This window comes from Cavia porcellus, unplaced genomic scaffold (genome assembly GCF_034190915.1).
Source record: "Cavia porcellus strain 051 isolate PalLab524CR breed Dunkin Hartley unplaced genomic scaffold, mCavPor4.1 scaffold_8, whole genome shotgun sequence".
Lineage (NCBI taxonomy): Eukaryota > Metazoa > Chordata > Mammalia > Rodentia > Caviidae > Cavia > Cavia porcellus.
The window spans coordinates 63,363,302-63,383,406 of record NW_026947491.1 but is presented as its reverse complement, the minus strand read 5'-3'; the positions used below and the strand labels follow the sequence as shown (position 1 = coordinate 63,383,406).

General features: G+C 39.4%; 1 protein-coding gene across 5 annotated transcripts in view; it reads left to right on the top strand.

Moving 5' to 3' along the window:
* Positions 1-20,105, top strand: part of Ptprb (protein tyrosine phosphatase receptor type B) — a 128,613-nt gene that overhangs the window by 71,526 nt on the left and 36,982 nt on the right. For all 5 annotated transcript variants that reach the window (XM_013159195.3, XM_003475922.5, XM_063255139.1 and 2 more), the window contains 6 exons: positions 1,027-1,296; positions 9,321-9,584; positions 11,172-11,435; positions 12,160-12,441; positions 16,594-16,872; positions 17,446-17,595. In XM_013159195.3, the coding sequence (XP_013014649.2) occupies positions 1,027-1,296; positions 9,321-9,584; positions 11,172-11,435; positions 12,160-12,441; positions 16,594-16,872; positions 17,446-17,595 (1,509 nt within the window). The remainder of the gene's footprint in view (positions 1-1,026; positions 1,297-9,320; positions 9,585-11,171; positions 11,436-12,159; positions 12,442-16,593; positions 16,873-17,445; positions 17,596-20,105) is intronic.

Below are 20,105 nucleotides of genomic sequence, written 5' to 3'. Positions count from 1 at the left end.
ATCTTGCCATCTGCTGTGCCTGTGATAAGTATCAAATGAACTGTGTCTGTTTCTTAATGCCAATGACATTATTAATATATTATTTTTAAAACAAAAAGGAAGTACCTATGAAATGCATGACATCTGGTTATACTGCAAGATAGAGATCATTGTGTCCATGTTACAGATGAGTAAAATAAGACCCCAAGCGTTTATTAAACATCACCACATTTACATGTAATAAGAACTAGAGCTATAATTTAAATCTAGGTCCATCTCGCTCAAACCCCATTCCCTAACTTCTGTAATACAATATTTCTTAGATGGCACAAACCTAAGAAGTTTAGAATTTAGTAAAGAGGATAGAGAAGTAAACAGGCAATTACTACACAAGCTTGTGATGTTATGGGAACAAAGAAAAAGAGTCAAGGAAGCATTCTGATACTTACACGGAGACCAAGAAGTCTTCCAGGTGAAATACAAGTTGACTTAATTTAGAAAAAAAGCAAAGATCTAGACATGGGAGAAAACACATACCATTTAATCTGTTAGACTAAAGAATGTAAACCATGTGTCCAAGTGAGTAGATAAGTCAAGTCATGAAGGGCCTTGTGCAACTGGCAAGGTGTTTTAGAATTACAGGGAGCCACTGAGGTGCCCTTACCATGGAATCACCGTGGGCATATGCTATGTGCGGCACAGAATTTAAAGCAGTGAGTAATGAAGTGTGAGATAGGTGAGGACTTTTGCAGTAATGTATGCAACCCTTATCATGGCCCTAATATAGAGACAGGAGAAAAGGAGAGAGGAGAGACGTTCAAAGGAAGAAAGAGTAAGGACACAGAAACTTTAAGGCTTGTATATATGGAAGGATGACAGTGACAATCGTTGTTTCTGACTTGAGCCAAAAGAAAGAAGCAAAAGATAGAAGGGCAGGGAGATGAGGAGTTCAACTTAATTCGGTTTGATTTTGTTTAAGAGTTTTTCTCAATCAATTACTTTACCATAAGTGATAGAATTTTGTTGCTTCTCTTTGTTTCTTTAAAGTTCCAGCATGTGTCCAGGGAATAAGCGCAGACAATGCATATAGCAGTCATTCCTTAGTAGTAAGTTGGCAAAAAGCCGTTGGTGTGGCAGAAAGATATGATATCCTGCTTCTGAATGAAAATGGGGTCCTTCTGAGCAACACCTCAGAGCCAGCCACCGCTAAGCAGCACAAATTTGAAGATCTAACACCAGGCAAGAAATACAAGATACAAATCCTAACTGTCAGTGGAAGTCTCTTCAGCAAGGAAGCCCAAGCTGAAGGCCGAACAGGTAATTAGTGTAACTTAACATTGTGTACCAGATATCTCCTTGTATACTGCTGTATAAAAACCATAAGGTGGGAAGGATGAAGCAGTGTTGGATGATGATATAACATATAGATCTCTTGACACATCAGGAACATCCTCCCTACTTAGCTCTTCCACATCAGCTGTCCAGCTATACAAGTTGTCACCCACCCCACTCCAACTCAGATTTTTTTTATTAAACTAGTATGGTTAATATCCTATAGATGCTATAGAAATTGCCATCAAGTTAACAGCACAAAACCACAGAAATTTACTATTAATAATATGATAAGTTAAAGTCTGAAAATAGACTAAAATCAAGGTGTCACATGTCAGCAGGACTATGCATATTGTAGAGATTTTTAGGGAAGAGTCCACTTCTTACCTTTTTCAACTTCTGGAGATGCCACTTTCCTTGGCTTTGATACCTTGTAGCTACAGCATCACTCCAACCTCAGTATCTACTGTTATGTCACTTTCCTTGCTCTCCTGCCCTGCTCTGTCATGTTTAAGGACTTCTGTGCCCGGACAGAAATTGAGCACTCTAGAGACGGCTCCATAGTTCTCTACAACTGCCTCACGCTGAGGTCAGCTGCAGCTGGGCCCTCAGTGCCACCAGGAGTAAAAGCCCACTGCTTTAGTTTTCTACTATTGTCATTCCCTGTGTCCATCTTCCCCTGAGAGCAGCCACTTGTGGCCCCTACCCTCAGCAAGGAGGAATCAACACCAATTCTCAAAGTATTCTAACAATCTAAAAAGGAAGAAATGCATCCAAATCCATTCTACAGACCAGAATTACTCTAATAATGAAATAGACAGAGATTCAACAACAACAAAAAAGAGAGAACTGTAGACCAACATCACAGATGCAAAAATTCTCAACAAAATGCTAGCAAACTCTACCAACAGCAGAGCAATAATATAATCTGTCATGATCAATTGGGATATATTTCAAGGATGCAATGGTAGTTCAACATAAACAGATCAATGACTGTAATACATCACATGAACAAAATGATGAGAAAACAAAGATTAGTTCAACAAGTGTAGAAAAAATATAATTTATCATCCTTTCAAGATAAAAATTCTGAACAAATTTGTATAACAAGAACATTTTTCAATATAATCAAGACTTTCTGTAACTTTCTGTAACTTAACAAACATCATACTTACTAGTGAAATTTTTCCTCCATGATCTGGAAAAAGCAAGAAGATATCTACCCTCACCACTCTTATTCCAACAAGTACTAGAAGTCTTAGCCAGAACAATTAAGCAAGAGGAAAAAAATGAAAGACATACAAATAAAAAAGAGAGGAACTCAGTTATTCATGTTTGTGGATGATATGATTCTATCTATAGAAAAACGAAGACTCCACCAAGACTATTAGAACTGATAAATTCAGTAAAGTTGCAGGATGTAAAATCAATATACAATAATTAGTAATCAAAGAAAGAAATCATGAATGGAATCCCATTCATAGTAGCTACAAAGAAAATAAAGTACCTAGAAGTAAATTCAGCCAAGGAAGTGAAAGACCTCCATAATGAAAGTTATGAAATTCTGATGAAAAAAATTGAAGAAGATACACAAAAAAATGGAAAATTCTCCCATGTTCATGGATTGAAAAAATAACATTAAAGGGATTGCACTACCGAAAACAATTTATAGATTCAATGCAATCCCCACCAAAATATCAATGACATTCTTCACAAAACTGAAAAAAAATTCCTAAAGTTCATATAGAAGGTAAAAGCCATAGACAAAGCAGTCTTAAACAAAAAGAACAAAGTTGGAAGTGTCACATTCTTTGACTTCAAAATATACTACAAAACTATAGTATTCAAGACAGCATAAATAGACACATACACCAATGAATACATCAGAGAACTCAGAAATAATCTCACATGTTTGCAGCAAATTGATTTTCAGCAAAGGTACCAAAGCATGCATTGGAGAAAGGAACAAGTCTGTAATGACTGGTGCTCAGAAAACTGGATATGCAAAGCAAAAAATTGAAATTTGACCCCTATCTCTGTCCCTACTTAAAAATAAACTCAAAGTGGATCAAATCTCTAAACGTAAGACCTGAAACTATGAAACAGCTAATAGAAGAAAAGCTCAAGACATCAGTACAGGTGATTTTTTTGAATACAACCCCAAAGCACAAGAAACAAAAGCAAAAAATAGACAAGACTCTATCAAACCAAGAAACTTACGTACCCAAAGGAACTAATCTCTAGACTGAAGAGACAACCTAAGCAATAAAAAAATATTTTTGTACACAATTCATCTAACAAAGGATTCATTTCCAGAATTTTCAAGGGACTCAAACAATTCAGTAACAAAATATTCAATTAAAAATGAACGAAGTGGCACATGGCAGAGGAGCAACAGTTCATGGTGGCAGGAAACAGCACAAGCAACAAGAGCAAAAGGAGCAAAAGGGAAAGAGAAGAAAGAAGATTTTCAGACCCTTATATTGTATTTGGCCATATCCAAATGTGTGTGGCACTCACACTCGTAATCCCAGCATTGGACCATTGGTCATCCACAAACTCTAAAAGCCTATCTCCTTGACTGCATGAGGCTTTGGGGACATCCAGACTCAAACCATAATATTCTCCTCCTGCCCACCCCATAAAGATCATGCATATCCTTTACGCAAAAAATGCTTAGGCCATCTCCAAGAGTTACCAAAATCCTAACAGCTTCAGTTCTGCTGAAAGGCCCAAGTCCAAAGTCTCTTTTGAGAGTTGAGGCAAACTCTTAGCTGTGATCCCCTGTACAAATGAATAGTTAAACATTTCCAACATTCAATGGCACAAAATAAAAATTTCCATTCCAAAAGGTATAAACAGGGAGATACAAAGGATTGGGACCAACAGAAGTCCAAAATCTAGCAATCCAAAATTAAGTCCTGTAGTTCCATGTGGAACATCCAAAGCAATCTGTGGCAAATTGTGACTTCCAAAAGGCTTGCATGGACCTACAGCACTTCTGGTGGTTGTAACTCCCATAGCTTCTCTCTGGGAGGGGCTGGCTTTGCTCCCTCCCTGAGGGTTTCCTTAGACAATCCATACTCCTGGCTTTTCCAGCTTTTGAGTTCTCTACTGCACTGTTGACCTCACACTCACAGCTTCACATATTGCCCTCTCAGGGACACACTGCCTGGCCTCCCAGGCCTTCTGAAATTGAGGTGGAAGCTGCCTTAACCTCAGACCTCTTGCATTCTGCATGTGCCTAAAACCAGGGTCACATGGATGATGCTGAGGTCTGCTACCAGTTGGAGCAGTAGCTAGGTTTCCTTCTTTCTTGGCTGTGGGGGTTGACTGCAAAGATCACTGAGCACTCTGAACCTGATTATGAGGAACAGATTCTCTCTGCTGCCTTTGTTCTGAAACCTTGTATGGCCTCTGTCACCATTCTGGATTGTAGTGTGGCTGCCACCATTCTGGAATATGAAGCTCTGCAGCTTTCTCCTTGAAGCAAAGTCTTCACTTTTGCAATTTTGAGGCTGCAAAGGGTGGAGACTTCCTGCTTCCTGGGATACCCCCAAGCCATCTTTTCTATTCTTCTGTTCCTTCTCAGCAGTTGAAACCTTAACCCTATCTTACAGTCAAAAGCTTTACTAGAACTTTCTTTCTGGTCAAACTTGCAATATTTTCAATCATTCTTCTGAGTTCTTTGCCTTGATGCACAACATAAATCTGGCTAAAAGCCTCTAACAATAACCATGCCACCACCTATACATTCAATTGCTTTGAAATTTCTTCTGCCAGATTAATTAATCTGCTGCCTTTCATCTCAATCTCAGGCAAAGTCTCTGAACATGAGCAAAATGCAGACAAACTCTCTGCCAAACCATACATGCATTGTCTGGAGTCCAACGACCAGTGCAGTCCTTCCCAGGAAAAAAAAAAAAACTTCCTAAGCCTGGTGTTTAGTGGTTTTCTGGTCTTCTGAGCTCTGACCAGAATCTCCCCTACAGAACAACCTAAGATGTTCCAGCTCTACTCCCTCAGGTGACATTTCTGAACCTTTCTAAATTCTTCCCACAAGTCATTTCCAAAGGCTCTTGAACCACACAGTCACGTATAGTCACAACAATGATCCCATTCCACTGGTACCAAATTCTGTGTTGGTCACTTTTTCTTGTTACTGGGACAAAATATTTGATACCCAAAATAAAGAAAGGGGAAGTTTATTTAGCTTACAGTTTTTGGAAGTTTTAGTCTATACTCAGCTGGATCCAAGGCAGAGTGATGTGTGGCTAAGGGGCAACTGTTCATGGTGACCACAAGCAATGTTAGTGGAAAGGGAAAAACAGGAAAAATGAGAAAAGCATGTCTTTTCCCCTCCCTTATATTGTATGCCAGCTACCCATCCCTGGGTGCAGCACTCATGCCACAAATTCCAGCATAGACAATGAACCAATCACAGATGCTAGACTCGGCTACCTTCAAAAGGCCTGCTCCCCCATGACCACTTGAAGGGGGAACATCCAGACACAAACCATAGCAGGGAAAATCATGCCTTTTCTTGGGAGTCTTCTTTTTCTTCTTCTTCTTCTTCTTCTTCTTCTTCTTCTTCTTCTTCTTCTTCTTCTTCTTCTTCTTCTTCTTCTTCTTGTCCTCCTCCTCCTCCTCCTTCTCCTCCTTCTCCTTCTCCTTCTTTCTCCTTCTCCTTCTCCTTCTCCTTCTTCTTCTTCTTTTCCTGCTTCTGCTGCTTTCTCTTCTTCTTACTCTTCTTCTCCTCCTCCTCCTCCTCTTCTTCTTCTTCTTCTTTATTTGTAAGCAATGATAAAGCAATACAATCTTAGCTAAAGAGTAATCATTTTGTAATAACAATTTGTACCTTACAAAAGATAAGGAAGATGGCATTGCAAGATGGATTGAATGGAGAAGTTACCAGAAATTGTTCCATTAATTTTGCCATTTACTGAGTGACTATACTGTTCTGATTGCGGGATACACAGAAGTAAATTAAAAACAACTCTCAGAGTCATGAAGTTTATATGCTAGTAAGGGAGAAGGGCAATAAGCAAAGTGAGCAAAATATACAAGAGATTCAAGAAGAAAATTAAAGCCAGAGAGTGAGACAGCAAGTGCTGACTGTTATAACTTTAGATAGTGCAGGCCTCAAAGACTTCAGTGAGATGTGTTATTTAAGCAAAGATCTGAAAGAAGTGACAGGACCATACAACTGTCTGGCAAAGAGTGTCCCTGAGCAGAGCCCTGATTGAGTTAATAGGAAATTAAAGATGACCACTGTGCTATGTCCTGATATCTTCAGGACAGCTGTCTGTGCCCTCAGATCCAGTGCTTGTATACAAACTAGGATGAAACAAGTTCCAACCAAGCAGAGTGGTGCGAGTAATAGGGGTTTTAATTACTGATACACTATTAGCTATATCTTCTGCTGGTTTTTTTTGAAGACTATTCCTCCCCTTTACTCCCCCAGAATGAACTGTGTATTTTTGGGTCTCCCCAACACTCATGGTTTTATATTGGGGGGGGGGACAACTGAGCAGAGCCAATAGTACAGCCAAGACCCTCAGTGGATATATGTCTGATCTATCAGAAGAAGAGTAAAAAGGCTGGTGTACATGATGCAGAGTATGTGGGGAAAAGGAGCAGAAAAAGAGTTAGAATAGTAATGGGGATCCTGAGACACCTGCAAATAAAGGATAGTAAGAGTCCAAAACTAAACCAATGCAGGATCCGGATAAGGAATAGTGGTTATATTAAAGAAATATTTTGCATTAGGTAAGGTGGTACATGATGGCTATGTTCATTATAAGAGGAGGAATTGTAGATTCCAGAGTTTCTACCTGGGGTGTCTGGGGAAGGTAATGTCATTAACTAAGGAAAAAAGAAGCAAAAGGAATGAGAATCAAGGAGAAATCTGTTCAGTTCCATGTTGAACTGGAGATATCTGAATGATTGCAAAGAAACAGAACTATAGGCAGGTGGAAAAAAATAGATCTGAGCTCAGAAGAAAAGTGAGATGGACATGAGGATTTGGTCCAAAATGTCAGTTAAATCCACAAAGAGAATAAAATTAATTGTTTAACTAGTATTATAGAATAAAGAAGGGGAAAAGGATGGAGTTATGGAAAATAGCAACTTTTAAGGGATTGGAATAAGGACAGGGGAAAGTGCAAAAGAGCCAGGGAAAGAGTATTTGGGGTAAAAGAAGGAGAATCCAAATGAAATCAACAGATGTCCTACTCTGTTTCCATGGGCATCTCATGATGTCCAAGGAATCAAGCAGCATATGTTCCAGGAGTCTGAAAGTAGGTCATTTCTTGCAGAAATTAGCATAAAAAGTTTTAGTAGAAATATTTTTAATGGCTTTGGCTTTCCTCGTGTCTCATTCCATATCCCTAAATCCAGTTTTCTCTGTTTGCTTTGCCCTTTGTTACCGCCCACTCTCCTCTCCTTACAGTTCTTTTTTCAAGAACTTAGTCTGTTAATCTCTGATCTAATTTTCAGTATTAGAGAAATATTTAGTCATCTAGATTAGATGAATATGTATCCTACACCAAAACAAAAGTCTATGAGGATAATTTTTATTGTGGTTTGGATCTGGAATGCCCTTCCAAAGCCTCATACACTCAAAGGCCAGACTTTGGAAAGGGGACTGGATCTCAGAGGTGCTATACTCATGGGTGGGTTGGTCCACCAATGGTTTCAGAGCTGATATATTGTTAAGAGCTGCAAACTGGTTGGAGGATGTGTCACTGGGTGCAGGAGCTGGAAGGGCACAGTTCCCTCCCCGTTTTCCTCTCTTCTTTCTCTGTTTCCTGGTTACGGTGGAATAAGCACCTTCCCTGTACCCAAGTCTTCCCACTGTGATGATTCTGTATTTAAACCTGATGAACAGTGACTGAAACTCCTGAAACTGTGAGCCAAAATAAGCCTCCCATGTAAGTTACAAGTGTCAGTTATCTTATCCCAGCATAAGGAAAATGACTAAGACAAAATAATAGTTTCAGCATCAGTAATTTGCAAACTTCAAAATTTCCTTATTTTCCAGTCTCCATGGTATGAGTACCTTTTGTATTTGTATTGGATATGAATTAGGACTTATGGAAGGCATCATTAAGGAGGGAGCAGCACAGTAAAAGTAGCCTTTATGAGTGCAGCTCCTGCCACTCATTCAACATACTTGATCCTATAGCCACTGGGGATCAGCCACCATGACTTCAGGCTCATCCACATTAAGTTTGATGAAACCTCACTTCTTTCAGATATAGATTGAACTTGATATTCTCATTGCATCTAAAACCCAAGAGTAGTAAAACATGGCATACTTGTCCTCACAGATCCAGAAACTGATTTGCTGTAGGTTTTCCAGGAATCACCATTGACAGTTTTGACACTGAATTGATACGATCTCCCTGGACGAAGACCATACACAATGCGTCCTTCTGATTTTTTGTTGCTATAGGGATTGAGGATTGTGAGTGCCTCTTTGGGGAGCCACTGCACCTCAAAGTCATTGTGGTCAGTCCAATCTGGGGGTCCCTTCCAGGTGATGGCCAAGGATGTATTTGCAACATCAGCAAATGACAAAAGACTGGGAGGATTTGGGGCTGTTTGTAGGAGAAAAACAAGAGCCTCATTCACATGATCCTTGTTCTGCAGTTTGGTGTGTATAGACATGTTGACTTGGTCAATGTGAACCCAGGCCATCTTGCCTGGGGAATTCCTGAAGGGACCCTGTGTACCTGTCTGAACCCTACATTAGGAATAGCATGAGATCACAGACATGAACACTCACTGGAAAGGGCTGTTTCCAAGATCCCCTACAGTGCTCCATACAAGCAACAGGCAGTAAGCACTCTCAAAAAGGGTGCTTTTTTACAGTCATGGGAGGCCAACTTATTTTAATTCGGGGATCATATGTTTTGGGTTAATGCATCCACCAAGGCATTAATCCAAGGGTACAGCAATGACACACTGGAACTCTGTCCTATTCTTTTCTTCCTTTATTTTTCCAGTCCCAGCAGCTGTCACCAACCTGAGAATCACAGAAAACTCCACTAGACATCTGTCCTTCAGCTGGACTGCCTCAGAGGGCGAACTCAACTGGTACAACATCTTTCTGTACAACCCAGATCTAACTCTTCAGGAACGAGCACAAGTTGATCCACTAGTCCAGAGCTTCTCTTTCCAAAACTTGCTACAAGGTCGAATGTACAAGATGGTGATTGTAACTCACAGTGGGGAGCTGTCTAATGAGTCATTCATATTTGGCAGAACAGGTAAGGCTCAAACCCAAGCAGTGGTGAATACAAGGAAATATTTTCAATGGCTCTTCCTTGATTTATTCTTATTTGATCCAAGGGTAACTTGCTAGAAGTTTGTGACCCTCACATTTTTGGCCTTAGATTAGATCTTTGATTGTGAATAACTTGTGGCGTTTTTGCACTGGCTTCTGCTCTTTTGCCTCATTTATTTGCCTCATAGGATTTGGTGAAAAATTAATCTGGCTCCTTGTTTCCCAGCAAACTACACAGAAAGTTGTAAGCCATGGTGGTTCTATTCCATCAATGCTTTTCAGATTTCTACAAGAAATAGATGAAACAGGGGGCAAGTCCAGTGTAGGTCAACCACAAATTGGACAAACAAAATGACTGCTATGAATTGAAAACTTAGTAGTACATAAAAAGAAAATGAAGAGTGTCAAGAAATGTGAGAGAGGGACAGAGAGACACATACACAGAGAAAGAGAGAGAGAGAAAGAGAGACAGAGACAGAGACAGAGAGGAGAAAAGACAGAGAGACACAGAGAGAGAGGTCTCTGGGTTGTAAATACGAAATGGAATCTCCCCCTTCTACATAACTTCAGTCCTTTTTCTCCTATTCAACATTTTATCGTGGTTTGACAGTAGTTTTGGGGTGCTGTTATGTGCCAAGCACATGGATCTTTTACTGGCATATGACAGTGAACGAGGAAGACAAGACCCCTTATCTCAGAGAGCTCTACATTAAACCAGAAGACCTAAAATGGTAAATTGTAGAGAGGTATCACTTTGGAACACCTTAAATTCTATGAAATAAATTTAAAACATGTCAAGACAGTGACTTGGAAAGACAAAACAACCCTTTAAACAGAGAAGGCATTTCAGCCGAGACATGAAGGTGCAGGAGTCATATGAAGAGCATATCCTAAGGGCATCAGCAAAAGGTCTTTTGGAGAAGATGGAAAAGAGCAGTGATAAACTTGGAGCGTGAAGCAAACTGCCTGGATGTTATCATTTCCAAAGCAACCTGTCCCCTCATCCCACTTCCCTTGTCTGCTCTTTAATGCACACAGTTACCCTAAAGAAATCAGTCTTCACTGTCCAAAGAATAGCAAAGCTTACGTACCCACAGAGAGGGTGCTGGTGTGACTGATAGATGTGCATAAATGAGGTTTTGATGAAAAGTCTGGGGAAAAATTGAGAGTCAAAAAGCAAATGGACAAGAAATAAAGACTCAGAGTGAGAGACGTTGTGGGATTTGTGGCTACCAGCAGGATGGGTCAGCGTAGGAGATGGAACCATTTATGAACATTTTCTAAGAGACAAGTTACTTGCTTAGTATTAAACATTTATGAAGTATTAAACATTATCTTACTCCTTTATCAAAGTACAAGCATATAGGTGTCACCTGTTTTTGTTTTGTTTTGTACAACATCACTAGCCAACAGCTCCCTCAATTTGAGTAACCTGAAATGTAGGTAAGCACTGACCCCGCAATACACACCACTCATCTGTATGCTCAACGTACTTTATATTCTCACCTGCAGGCCAAAATGCCTTTGGCTCTGCTTTGTTCTCACTAAGAACTTTTTTTTCCTGTTTAAGTCCCAGCCCCTGTGAGCCATCTCAAGGGATCTAATCAGAATATGACAGACAGCCTTTGGTTCAGCTGGACGCCAGCCCCTGGGGATCTCGACTTTTATGAGCTGATTCTCTACAATCCTAATGGCACTAAGAAGGAAAACTGGAAACACAGAGACCTGACAGAGTGGCGTTTCCATGGCCTGGTCCCCGGGAGGAAGTACACACTGTGTGTGGTGACTCATAGTGGAGATCTCAGCAACAGGATCACAGGAGAGGGCAGAACAGGTAAGAAACCCAATCACCAGTGGCCAGTAATTGGAGCAAAGTAGCTCTCTTTTAATTTAAAGATATTTTAAGTTATTATTTTTGATAATAAATAAAGTTAAAAATAACGTGCTATGCAGTAACCTTTACAAAGACATTATGCTACAGTGGATGACAGATACACACTGTAATGAAAAGAACTAGATCCTTAGCCTAGCACTGCCTCTTACTTGTTTGAAGCTGGTAAGTCATTGGACATCTCTAAACCTCAGTTTTCATATCTGTAAAGTGGAGATAATGATATATATCATCATTATGTTGCAATAACCCATGATTCCTAAAGGTTATATTTTGGGCTCACATAGATAATATCTATATGACATCCTGGGTTCAATCAATGCCATCTAAAACTTGGCACAATTGTCTATGAATCACCACCCTTGAACCCCAAAACCTAATGGAATCAACATTTTCCCACACCTACAATCCATTCAGGATACATTTGTGCTCTGCACTACTTTGGTAAGGCAGTTCTGATTATGAGTATTTAAAGGTACATAATACACTTGAGGACAGTGTCTTTTACATAGTAAATAGTATAACTTAAAGCTTCTACTGCCTTTTTACCAAATTGTCCTTTCCTGCAAAGTACATTAAACTATGTCTGATGTCATTCAATAATCTTATCTGTATATGTTGAGTACTGATACAATTATGTGACTTTCTGTTTTTCTCCTACACACAGCCCCAAGTCCTCCTAGTCTTTTGTCATTTGCTGATGTTGCAAATACATCCTTGGCCATCACCTGGAAGGGACCCCCAGACTGGACAGACTACAATGACTTTGAGGTGCAGTGGCTCCCGAGAGATGCACTCACAATCTTCAATCCCTATAGCAACAAAAAATCAGAAGGACGCATTGTGTATGGTCTTCGTCCAGGGAGATCGTATCAATTCAGTGTCAAAACTGTCAGTGGTGATTCCTGGAAAACCTACAGCAAACCAGTTTCTGGATCTGTGAGGACAAGTATGCCATGTTTTATTACTCTTGGGTTTTAGATGGAGTGAGAGGAGATATGTGTCCAGTGAGGCTTGATTTGAATCCACACTTTTATTTGGGATTCATTGGATTTGAATTCAGACAGATGCGAATATAAATTTGTTCATTCATTAAACGTGAATTGAACAGTAAGAAATAATTGTGCTCAAATGGAGCTTTTGTTGAGGGTATTGTTATTATTAAAAAGGCAATTATAGTTTTAATGTGATGAGGGAAATAAATGTTAGAATAGAAAAGCACGTTGAAGACCCCTTGACCCAATACAAGGGAGTTTCCTAGAAAACAAAAGCATCCAAATCAATAAAGAGAGCAGAATTCTCTACTAGAAGTGAGACGTGGAGAATATTCCAGAGAATAAAATAAGCGATAAAATAAAAGAACGTCTAACTGGTCAGAGTACGAAAGATGAGGATAAAAACAGCAGCTTGCAAAATGTCTTGTATGCTGTGGTGTCAACTTTGAACTTTATCATCAGAAATTATGCTTAATCATATCAGAAAGTCACTCTGAGTACACTGTAGAGAATAAACTAAAAAGAGCAAAACTAAAAGCAGAGAAACCAGTTAAATCCAGTAAATGTAGCTTTCAAGATCAGCTCAGATAGTTATTGGTTGTCAATAAAATACATAGTTTCATTTATTCAATAAACACTAATGCTGTGACATGTAGAAGTTGTGTTCTACATTGTATCCAAAGAACAGTTTGAGAACACATAGTTGTATTTGAAAGAGAACTAAAAGTTTTAGTTATAGTAAAGCAGACTGAGTTTCCAGTGGCTTACCCTGGCCAGAGTCTGTTCAGTCTGTTAATCAGCACTCTCCATTGATTACCAAACCCCGGACAGGACTCCAAATATGTCTGTCCTTTGCACATTGGCATTTCAGTCACCAAAGGAAACACAAAATAGTCAAGCCTAGGGTGGAACAAAGTTTTACTCACATAGACAGAAGACAGAGAAAAACCAGATTCAGTTTTCTGCATCAGCCCCTCACAGCCACGTGTCTCTCCCAGTCACTGGTGCAGACTGGCTATGTGCACCCTTCTCCCACTCCTCTGAAGGCAGATACAGCATAGGATTGATCAGATACCATGTGGTGCACATGCTTAAGCAGAAAAAGAACATACATTGACCCTGAGCTCAAAACAAGGGAAGAGAGTCCACATTAGGTGTTCAGCTCTACAAAAGTCACCTGGGAAAAATTCCAGGGTCCATTCTTCTGCAGCCACGAGGTAGGGTGAAAGACTTCACACAAGACCGCCTTGCCCGACTGCATCTGGGGTGCTCCAGTTAGAAGCTCATACAACACCAGGAGAGTGGACTTGTACATCACATCTGTATTGTTACCATCTGCGCTATTAAAGTTCAGGACCTGCATGCTAGAATTTAATGCAGGCATTTACCAAATGAGGCACAATCCAGAGAACAATGGTAATGAAGCAGGATGCAATGTTTTAATGTTGTGTTTTATAAGAAATGACTATTTGTGCCTGCCTGGCTCTGCCTCTGTCTCTGTCTCTCTCCGTTTCCTTCCTCCTATCTTTCTTTTGAAAGGCAGTTTTACAACTGGGTTTGGCTGTGAATAATAGAAAACCCAAAATGAGAAGCTTAAACAAAATAGAAGTCTGCAGTTCTCAAAAGCATTGAATGAGCTGGAGCCAAACTCAGTGGTACAGTGTTTGCCTAGCATTTACAAGGCCCAGGGTTCCACCTCAGCACTGAAAACAAAAAGCAAAAGAAAAAAGTAAGAAAGAAAGAAGAAAAAGAAAAATCATCTCAGTACTTAGTTTTCCATGATTATGCTCCAATCATGATGAATAATTTGTGGATCTTATGTTTGCTTGTTGTAATCTTTGTTTCTCTGTAAGTTAATTTGTCCCTCTCGGGCTTTTCTCAGGAATTTATTATTGATTTTCTGCAGTGAAAAGTTATATGCTTAGGTACAAGGGTTTTTTTGGAATTTATCCTATTTGGTGTTCTGTGAGATTCCTGGATCTGTGGTTTTTCATTTGACATTAATTTGTGAGAAATTTTCAATCATTATTGTCTCAAAAATTAGGTAGTTCTATGCTTTGCTCTCTTCTCCTTCAGGTATTCTTATTATGTCTGTTATGCCTTTTATTTCTGTTCCAAAGTCTTTGGATCTTGTGTCCCGGCTTAAGGGGGAGTATTTTGTTTTGTATCTTGCAGTACTGATATTGAACTGAGGCCCTTGAGCCTCCTAGATAAGCACTGTCTATTGTCTCCAGCTCTCCATGCTATTTTTCGTAGTCTTTGTTTTTGGTTTGTTTGTTTGCTTCTGCTGTAGTACATCAAAATTCTTAATAATTTTTAAACAACAGACATCTCTTTTACATTTGGCACTGGGCCCTGAAAATTACATAGCCTTTCATATCTACAAAGCTTGTAAGTGATATGTAATTTTATTTGGGGGAGAAAAAGAGTAAGTAAAGAGGAAAGGATAACATTTGTAATGGGTGCCATAAATACTCAACAAGGGATTGGCATGAGTTTTTTTCCATTCTGTGCCCTTTATGTCCATCAGACTGTTTTTGTCATACTCCACAACATACAATGCTTTTGTGACTTTTTAAATGGGTGGCCTTACTGACTATTGCCGTCTGAGAACTGTTACTGTATGTTGTGCTATGACCAACAGAACGGTGGGCAGGCTTTTAAATTTCTTTATCAAGGCTTTTGACCACTGAAATGAAGTTGGATGGTCTAGACCAGTGATATGAACCTTTTTTAGAGTTTTCAGGATACAAAGGGCCCATTACAGCATGAATGCCATGGATCGTCCACCACTGTTCTAGCCTTAGATTTTGAAGTTCTATTCCAGAACCTGAGAGTTTCTCAGAAGTCCCTGGAGAAAGAGGATATGTAACAAGAGGTCTTGGTCTGCACTCTGGCATGGCATCTTTGGTTTCCCAATTCACACTTAAAATATAGGATCAGAGACCCTCTGACTTTACACATTGGGGACCTGAGAACTTTTCTTTTTTACATGGCTCTGTTGCAACAACTGAAATTCAAAAGCTACTTATCTAAGCTGTACAGCTTACCATCATAGTGTGTAATTAGACAGGTCAACCTGGGAAAGCTAGGAATTTGGCTATTAACCTGCATGGCCTCATAAGGGCTTCTCTCTCACAATGAATCTTTTGCACATTACTGTGTCATTCACAACAACAAACAAGATTAGCTGTTGTTTACTGAGTTCCCAATGTGTGTCAGCTACTGTATCCAATAGAAAAAAACTGAATAGTGACAAACATAGCAGGGTAGAACCTTGTGACATGTGTGAGGAGCCACAGCAATGTCTGTGTCTGCGACATAGCATGTGAGCATTGAAGAGCAGGCAAAGAATGGAGAAAAGAGACAGAATTCATGGCCTGGAGGATAGCAAATCAGTAATGCCAGTTTGTAATTTCATCTCTGTAAGAGCTCTTATCTCTTGAGTAGTTAGCAGGTCCACTGTTCTAGTGACTGCGTGTGTTCCAATCATCAAATAGTGACAATAGCCATGTAAAGAAGATACTCAGCATCCTCATTTTACAGATGAGACACAGAGATGTAGAGATGTAGTGCACAACCAGCAAATAAAAATTTGCAATCAAGTCGGGCGTGATGGCACACACCTGTAACCCCAACCCTCAGGAGGCTGAAGCAGGAGGATCATTGCAAATTTGAGACCAACCTGGGTTACAAGTGAGTTCAAGGCCAGCCTAAACTGCGTAGTGAGATAGTGAGACGCTGTCTCAAAAAGACCAAAAAAAAAAAAAAAAATAGGTTTAATCAGCCTGATTGAGCTACACTTTTAACCTCTGAGCTGCCTACCTCACCTCTATCTGACTTCTGTCACTTTATTCCATGTGCATCTGTATTTCTAACATATTATCACTTGGTTATTCTCTAAAGGGACAGCATGTTAACTTTTTTTTTTTAATCAGGGCCTGGTAGCCAGAAAGTCCTTTGATGTTCAATGAAAATTTTCTCCTCAAAACACAACCTAAAAAATGTGAGAGCTATTTCTTTAAATCTCAGAGTTAGTTGAACCCGAAGGAGTTGAAAAACACATCTGTCAGACAGCTGAACTGTGTCTTTTTTCTCTGCTTTAGAGCCAGATAAAATACAAAATCTTCACTGCCGCCCTCAAAATTCAACGGCCATTGCCTGTTCTTGGATCCCCCCTGATTCTGACTTCGATGGGTACAGCATTGAATGCCGCAAAATGGACACCCAAGAAATCGAGTTTTCCAGAAAGCTGGAAAAAGAAAAATCTTTGCTCAACATCATGATGCTAGTGCCTCATAAGAGGTACCTGGTATCCATCAAGGTGCAGTCAGCTGGTGTGACCAGCGAGGTGGTTGAAGACAGCACCATCACAATGATAGATCGTAAGTGTCACTGCAGGGTTTCTTGAATCTCCTGCCACACAGGGTAAAGGTTCTGCACCTTCCTCTAGTCACTATTTATTAGCGTACAGTTCACTTGTACTTAAGCTTGTATCATTGTCACTTGGAGAAGAGGACCCAAAAGGATCCAGGAAATGGAAACATTTTTATAAGTATGCTAACAACAAACAAGTTAAATGATGTTAAAGTACCTGAATGAGTTAGTATTTAAACACATCACTTTGCCTGTTATAGTTAGAGCTATAATGGAGCTTTTAAGCAATTTGATGCTACAACTGCAGGAAATCCTGCTGGGGAGTTGCCTCTTTCATTATATCTAATGTGCCGCTGGGAAATCACGGTCTCTGCTTGCTTCCTTTCAAGGGAGGGGAACAATTCTTGATCACAAGCTTTAAACGCACACCCTTTTCCTCTCTCTTTCTCTCTCACACACTCATGCACACACCAGCAGTCTGGGGTCTGGTGTAAGAGACTGCAGACCTTTGCTCTACTGCTTGCTTAGGAAGTAAAAGCTGCACTGTGACCCGGTTGGTTCCTTCCCCTCCTCTTTTCCAGGCCCTCCTCCTCCACCCCCACATATTCGGGTGAATGAAAAGGATGTGCTAATTAGCAAATCTTCCATCAACTTTACTGTCAACTGCAGCTGGTTCAGTGACACCAATGGAGCTGTGAAATACTTCACAGTGGTGGTGAGAGAGGCTGATGGTAAGTTAGGACGAGCTACTGAACTCTACTTAATACCCAGAGTTGACTTCTCAAAGGTCCTGTGGGAGTTCCTTCTGTGACAAGTTCTTAAGAGTTCTGACTTTAATATTTGTATCATTTAGCTCTGTCTCTATTGGATACCAGAAGGCAGAGCAAAAACTGCTCCAATGTATTTTAGCAATCAAGCCTATTATCCTTGGGGTTTAATTATTAAATGGGAGAAGATGAAGAAGAATAGCAGCGACAATATAACAATAACTAGTCTTTATTGAGTTCTATTTGATAGGCATTTTTGGAAATGCTCTGCATGTATTGACCAATAGAATTCTTTTCACTAATCATCCATCTAACACACCCACTCTGAGACCTTATATGTGTCAGGAAAACACTACCACTGAGCTATAAGCCCAGCCTGCTACTCATGAATGACATTCACTGTTCTTTGATTGTACTATTGAACAGCAATATGTCTTAATTCCCTTCACCCCTCTGTCTCAAATATCTGAATTGACCAAACACTCTCAAACCACCTACCTATTTACAAAAATAGCCAAAAACTTGAAGGGAGAAAATTTCATAAAGAATATTTCTTTTTCTAGTAAATTTTGAATAGTATATTTCATTTTCTAGTTCCTTAAATTACTAATTCCTATAGGTTATTAGGTATACCAATTCCTATTAGGTATACTAATTCTTAAATTGCCTAATTCCTACAGGTTAGACAAATACTAAATAATAGTTTTGCGGCATTCCGTACAACCATTGAGTGTGCTCTTTAGAGCTTATTATTATATGTCTATAAGGCATTTGTCAGATGACTATAGAAATGTATTTGAGCTATGTATGTCTCTGTATGCATTTGCCATTGAAGTCTTATATATTAATTCTTCAAAAGAGATGCTTGTTCCTGCAATGACATTAATATTTTTTACCTTCTTTGTATTTAAAAAAATTATTTAAGGTGCCACCCTGAGTTTAAGTATCCCTGAAAATTTTGGCTGATTTGTGGCCGAGGTAGAAACTTTAAACCTATCAAATAGTGGAGCAATTTTCAGGCTAAATGACTCATTCTGAGTACCTAATAGTCCATGTGCTTTACATTTTATTTAATTGTGCTAAATCTGGTTGTGCAATTGCCAATTAAGTAATTTTAAGCTGCATCCCAGATTTTCTTATACCTCATAACTGAAGATAAATTTGTAAACTATGGAAACATTACTTTTAATTATGCATGAAGATAATTTTTTACTACGTGAATATAAGGCAGTGACAAAAAGTCACACCCCTGAAAGCAATCAGTGGGTTTGCATCCTATCCATAGAAGCGGACTATAATCCCCTGGTACTTGCCTCCAATAAATGTTATGTATAGCATAAATTCATCCTAAGGTAACTCTCTTTTTCAACTACTGCCAACAAAATAACATTTTCATTTGGAGAAATGTAAATGTTTAACAAAAGAACCATCCAAATGTAGGAAGCTATCTGTCATCTGGGTCTTAGATTTGCTTGTAAGAAGGGAGTTCTGGTGGCCAGAGGCTACAAAAGAAGGGATGTGTGGGAGGAGAGGAACCAGAAAATCTTTGAAAGGTAACTTCAGGGTTTAGGCATGGGTACAGGGACTTAGGGAGAAGAGGACAAAAGCAAAAAAGTAAAACAAAACAAAAAATCCCATAAACATTTCCGTCTGGGAGGTTACTAAAATGGGAGTTAGGAATGCAACATTACAAGGACCTTGGCTCCTGGAGTTAATCAGTTCCTTTTCCCTTCCATACCAACCTGCATCCTCAGACATGGCATAAGTAAAAGACCAACAAATAAAAAACTAGTAATATTTTTTAAGATCCACTTACTGTGAGCAATTTTTATTAAAATAAGAGTCAGGATGCCATGATAAACTCCACAGTAGCACTCCCTGAAGTTCATTATAAATGGTATCTGATCTCCATAATATTTATCTTCCTAATTATGCTTTTCTCCAACCAATATCAAAACTAGTTCATAGTGCCAAAACACACAGCAGGTTGGGTAGACAAGGGAAGAGTTCTGGGAACTGCTCAGAGTGAGCCAGAATTAACCTGTACTCGAGATAACAAAGGGCCACACAGAGAGCAATTATCAGACTGGGCATGCCCTGTGGATCATGCATTGTGGAACAATTGCTGTGACCTGGGACATGGTTTCTCTTATCTCTTCCCTACTTCCCAGGTTGGGGAGGGGGGATTTCCTTATTAGCTCAACTACAGTGGCTGTTGGCTAGGTAGAAAGCTTATTGAGTGAGTTGACTGTCTCGAAGAGTTATTCAGCTTGCTGGTGCTGTGAAATATATTATCATTTAATATAATGAGATATCTTCATTCTATTTCCTAAAAAATGATTATATACATATGTAATATTTATTTTAGAAAAAGCAAATTAAAATTAATCTCACAGTGTCCTTTTAAATCACAGAATCTGTATTTTGGGATGGCCAGAGATGGAGGTTAAGGAGGCAGCCTCAGGAATCTAGTT